The sequence below is a fragment of the Erpetoichthys calabaricus genome, chromosome 9, assembly GCF_900747795.2.
Source record: "Erpetoichthys calabaricus chromosome 9, fErpCal1.3, whole genome shotgun sequence".
NCBI lineage: Eukaryota > Metazoa > Chordata > Cladistia > Polypteriformes > Polypteridae > Erpetoichthys > Erpetoichthys calabaricus.
The window spans coordinates 70576063-70582062 of record NC_041402.2 but is presented as its reverse complement, the minus strand read 5'-3'; the positions used below and the strand labels follow the sequence as shown (position 1 = coordinate 70582062).

Genomic DNA, 6000 nt, shown 5'->3' with positions numbered 1-6000 from the left:
GGTTAAGGACTATATAAAGGACTGTTGGAGACCCAGCACGCTTGCTGGGAGGTGGAGGAGAGATTATTGTGCTTACTGTTTGATTATTGTGTTTATTGTGGTGGAGGTGCGTTGGAGCACTGGAAAGAAGGAAGAAAAAAAACAAAATAACTTCTTGGTGTTTTAACCTGTGTCCAGAGCATCTGTCTATTGGGTAAAAGAGGGGAAACAGTGCCACCTAGTGTCCACTCACTTACATTGTATCCTAATAAATATTTTATTTAAAATCATTCAAAGTGTATACAATTTTTGAGACACCCTTTAGATATATATAATGAAAAGTTGACTGACACACTTACTCACTCATCAACAAAAACAGAATTTACCATTTAGCTAAAAAGTTGAAATTTGTCAGAATGGTACATCTAAGGCAGTAGATGCTCACTAAGAAAGAACGCTTTGATAAATCAATATTTATGGGTAAACACCACAATAGAAAAACTAAATACTCTAAAACCTCAAAAATGCCTTGACAGATTTTTGCTTGTTGCGTGCCATATGATTTGCTTCCACTGTACCTAGAATTCCAAAAGCAATCACAAAGAGCTTTCTGCTGCAAAAAATTTAAACAATTTGATACCTTTCTTTAATTGCACCATACCACTGAGACTGCAAAAAATAATTAATTAGTAAACAGACATAATATCTTGATAAAGGTAAATCTAAGACCAACATAATGAAAACTTAGACAGGCATTCAAAGAGTTCACACAAGCACAAATCCACCATCCATACAACATTTTTTCTGTCCCTTTTATTGAGTTCAGGATTGTAAAGACTCTCTTAAGTGTCCTTGATGGAGTGCTAGTCCATTACAGTGCAGACACCCACTACCACCCATCCAACACCAGTTTAAAGTCATCAGGTAACCTAAGATGAATAACTTAAGGTAAACCCACACAGATTGGGGAGAATATGGAAACTCCACACTGGCTTTATCTAACCTGCTATTTGAAACCAAGATGCTGGAGCTGTAAGGCAGAAGTACTAACCACCAGAAAGCAATTAAAGTGTTCAAAGTTAATGAAATGAAAATGCTCGGAAAACATTTGCATAGAAACTGCTTCAAACCTCAGTGTTAACTTTGTTTTTAATTAAAATGTACACAAATAGCTCTTTCTAGTAAATAAATATGTAATAAAGAATATAAAGAATACTCTTACGGTCTATACTGTGTTTGCTCTTCTGATTCTTCATCCTCATATTGATCACAGGACATTTCAAACCTGTTAAGTCAATATGTTTAGAGTGTTATCATTAGTGCAGACTCAATGAAAATGTAATTATGCAAATCAGGTTTTAAATCTCATAACTTCAGTTATGAGCATTTTCCTATTGTAAGTCATCTTTAAGTAGGTACACCTGCAAACAACCCATCATTTTTATCTAGTATCCATTTAGATAAAAATAGTCAGTAATTAATTGTCATTCACATAATGGAAACTAACTACTTACTACCTGGGAGTGTAAATTTTTAATGATAAATGTGCCCATAAAGCTACATTTGTACAATTCCACTTTGCAGTTACAATTGTGATTGTGTGCAAACAGGAAGTTATATGTTTTATGATAAATGTTGCTAATAAAGGACCACATTCTTAAGAGGTCCTGATTGCAAGTGGCCATAACCAATTTTTAAATGTGACTCAAAATTAGGCAAGTTTTTACCATTTGTGGCTTCATAATGGTGCTCTTACCCTGACTTTGACCGCCATTCAAAATGCAAGTAGGATGTTAAGTTGTATAGTGCCTCTGAGATGTGCTATTATTATTATGCTGTCCAATACACAGGTTTAGTTTGCATATGAGGGGCAGTCAAAATGTTCCCAGAATTGTGATTTAGCAAGAGAGTGAGAGATCAGATTATTGTGGAGGGGAGCGCAATATGTTTGTAGACCAGTTACAACAGGTCTGGATTGGTTTCAGCGTGTAGTATTGTTTTAATTACTGTTTGAGTTAGATGTGTGCATAGTCATTCAGCGCAATGTCACAGTTCGAACAACGTGCTAAAAAGTCCTGAGAAGAATGCTTAGGCTGATTTCAGGACCATGGGAAGCATGGAGAAAACACTGAAAGAGCTGAAGCTTTTCAGTTTAAGGAAATAAAAATTAAGGGGTTACATATAAATAAAACATATTATTATAAGTATTATTATTATTATTGAAGTTTTTAAAATTATGAAGGCTTATTTTAATACAAGTTCTTTAATCATAACATGACACACAGATGTAAATACTGTACAGATTTCACACCAACATTAGAAAGTTTTTTCTTCACAGAGAAAAACCATAGACACATGGAATAAGTGACCAAGTAGTGCGTCAGAAGGTAAATCTTTGGGGACTTGTCATTTTGCAGAAATTAGATGACGAGGGATTGATGAGCTTTTTTGGGCTGAAAGGCCTGTTCTTATCTAAATTGTTCTAATGCCATTCATTCTGGCTTCTGCCTGTTTTTGCTAAACAATGTCAATTCCTTCTACATCACTGTCCAATGATTATGTTCTTCCAGCAATAAGGAAACCAGCATGTCACAAGGACAAAGGAGAAAAGAATGAGGAGATGCCTAAACCAAAGAAAGTTCTCCAAACTAAACCTTTAGCCAAAAAACGACCCTAAGAAGTCTTACAATAAGTCAGGTAAATGGAAAAATGAAGCGAAAACAACCGGAAAACCTTTTAGCATGTATTCACAGTCTTGGATGCCGGCTTTAAAAGTGTCACAGATGTGACTTGGGAATCCACATCCCTCCAGCAACACACCATAGTGTCATTGTAACTGTGCCACAAAATAATGCCAAACATGAAAAAAGCCATGGGATTTGCAGAACATTACATTAGTAAAATGTTACCTTTCTAAAAACACAAAAAGAAACTAATAATATGTTCTGAAGTTTGCCATATTGTAATAGGTTAAACTTTGTAGCTTTAGTGCCATTTCTCACAGGGAAGAACGGAACTTTTTAATCGTTTGCCACTATTTCTTTATTTCACTTGTGATTTGAATTTTCAGTTTTTGCCTTGAAATGTTTTAATGTTTATATCCACTTTGTGCTTTGTCCCTCTTGGCTAATTTTAGACAAGATTTTCATCAGCTGTTTGTCTTACTGCTCACTCTTAGTTGGATTTCTGAACTTTATTCCGACAATGCTTTGTATTCTGTACTTTTTATTCCAATGATGCTCAAATACCCTGCAAGTGACTTTACACTTACACAAGGCTTTACTGTCAGGTAGCAGCTTATTACTGTTTTTGTTGTTGTCGTAAAACAAACTTTTATTATTTACGTTACATCTTAATGATACCATTTTGTTTAGGGTTTTCCTGAGAAATACATTCACTTTGTGAAATCTAGAGGCGTACAGATAATCATGTCCATAAAAGTCATTCAACCAGGCCTGAAGTGCTCCTTAGGTTGAAAATATTTACATCATATCAACAGACTTACTCAGAAGAGATTAGATCATCATCATCAGGCGCTGGTGGGAAACTTGAAAAAAACAAAAGAAAAAATATTTTAGAAGTAAACATCCTTGAATTCTTTAAAGATACAAAATGAAGAAATAAAAGTTTTAATCTCTTCAATAATGGCATTTTTTTCTTTGCATGCACTATGGCAGAGCATTTTATTAACATTTAGACAGTACACCATTTCAATCACATCATATACTTGTGCAACTAAAACTTAAACAAGTTTACTAGCCACTTAATGAGCCAGGAGGCCTGGGACTTACTGGCCATGTTTAACCGTAAGTGGTAAATATTTTTTTTTTTACCTTTTTTATTCTGATGATATTCCATTGTTTCCAGAGATTTGAGATAGCTGCCTTGTGTTTAATTAACTCATATCACATCATAGCAATCAGTTTTTGCCATTATAAAAGCAGACCTGGAAGCACAGTAACTTGCTCTTGTTACTCTGACTCTTGTCATTTTGCTTGTTTTATTTCTGCATTGTGGTGCTGGGAACTGGTTAGGAGCTAGTTACCTTAGGCAGATACTCCAACCAAACAGTGTCAGCAGAATAAAGCAACTCCTTATCAGCTTTAGTTGTAGCTACTTTTTATTCAAGCTTCTTTCAGAACGTTAGCAATTTTTAAGTTCCCTAAGCTCCTATTTTGTCTTTTTGTTTCATTCAATTTTATATTCATGACAGTACTAAATATTAGTGACTGGTTTTCTGTTAAGCAGCTTGATCTCTCTATCTATTTCCTCAACCCACATACCCAAGTGCAAGATCAGGGAATAGCTAAAGCCAGCTCTTGAAGTGCTGAGATATAAAATGATCAAAATAACTAAAATGTGTATATAATTTCCCTTAGTTATTGCACATAAGATTTGTAATAAGCAAATTTGCACATAAGTCCTTTTTATTTGATGACAGTTAAACCAGGACTTTCATTGTGGCTGCTACTGTGGAAAGATTGCAAATAAGGAGTATATGAGTGTTTGACTGAGGATATTAATTAAAGCACAACTCTATGTTATAACGTCCAAGAACATTTACTGTGAGAGATGAAAAAGAGTCACACTTACTAATCATATTTTAAGACTTCAGTTGCAGATTTCAGATCCTGTCTGTAATATAAAGAGCATACCAGATGTTTAAAGGAAGAAAGGAAGTGAATATTTTTCAGAAAAGTGCCTATACTATAGTTGATTTAATAGATGTTAAAAAAATCAGTTTTGCATGTAGAGTCTGGCAGGATATACTTGAAAAGAAAACCTAGAAAGACATCATCTTCACCTAAATGGACAAATGATATTTTTACAAGAAGTACATTCTTTCATTTATCTATTAATGTTTATACTCATCATTCATTTTGGGAACTGCTTATGTAGTTCAGGATCAAGAAGAAAAAGTCGAGTAAAGAATCTTTTGAACATCCTGGACATGCACAAACTCAAATTAAAACAATTCAATGATCGAGGAAATCAAGACCTAATGTAAAAATGCATTTAAACACAGAGAGAACATTCAAACACAACGTACAAGGCAACACAATCCAGGGCCCATAGGCTGTGAAGTCCAAGAACGGTGGAAGTGCAGATGTATCCTATAAGCTGACTTGATGTACCCAGGTTGAATTTAATTGACTTTCCTAAAGTATATGGTTTAAGACAGGCAAGTGGGTGTGCGGGTTAACGTAAACTAAAATCACTTCATAATGAACCAAGTAAGGGAAATAAAAAAAAGTTTTACAGCCAAACATTTAGTTTTGAAACTCTTGTTAATTGTTGTTAAATGAAGCAACAGTCCCGGAGAGGAAGTAGCCAGATCTTTTTGTAAATACATGTGGACCTTCATTTTATGTTTCTTTATGAAGTGTGTCAATAATTCATTGTCTTTTTTAGTATTGAAAGAATTATAAAAATGCTCCGTGAAGCTAAATGTCTAACCAAATTAGTACCTATGTTAAAAAATAATCAGTGACTATCCGGACTGAAAAACTAGTGTGAAATTAACTGTCCACCTCAAAATTCAAAACCAGTATTTCACTTGTGCCTCTATTATTTTTGTTGATAGCTGATAAGGCTTTGGATTTCAGAGAATTTACAGCAAGACAACATAAACAGACTTACTTCTCAGCATTCACCTTCAGGAACTGCTCATTTGTCATATACCACGTGTCTGTTTGGGTTTCAGCATCTTCCAGTTCAATGTAGGGCACTTGCATTTCATGTACTATCATCAGGATCTGATCATTTTCTTCTTGGATCTTCTGAGATGGTGCTGATTGCATTGGCATGGTTACCTTTTTCTCAGTTTTTTCTTGTATTTCCAATAGCTTCACTTCTTCTTCTTGAAGAGTTGTTTCTATGATGGCTTGCTCTGTGCAGATATTTAGCTTTTCAGTTTGTTCCTGTAATTTTGGTAGCTTGTGTTGTTCATTTTCCAGGTCAGATTCCATCTCCTCCAGAATCAGATCGTCAACCTCAGGAAGAATGGAGACTACAAAAATA

The 6000-nt window shown here is 34.6% G+C and overlaps 1 protein-coding gene across 7 annotated transcripts in view; it reads right to left on the bottom strand.

The window, feature by feature from the left end:
- Positions 1-6000, bottom strand: part of cngb1a (cyclic nucleotide gated channel subunit beta 1a) — a 95556-nt gene that overhangs the window by 53891 nt on the left and 35665 nt on the right. For all 7 annotated transcript variants that reach the window (XM_051931490.1, XM_051931492.1, XM_051931491.1 and 4 more), the window contains 4 exons: positions 5620-5989; positions 4573-4614; positions 3485-3526; positions 1202-1264 (listed from right to left, as the gene is read on the bottom strand). In XM_051931490.1, coding sequence (XP_051787450.1) covers positions 1202-1264; positions 3485-3526; positions 4573-4614; positions 5620-5948 — 476 coding nt within the window. In that variant the 5' untranslated portion in view covers positions 5949-5989. The remainder of the gene's footprint in view (positions 1-1201; positions 1265-3484; positions 3527-4572; positions 4615-5619; positions 5990-6000) is intronic.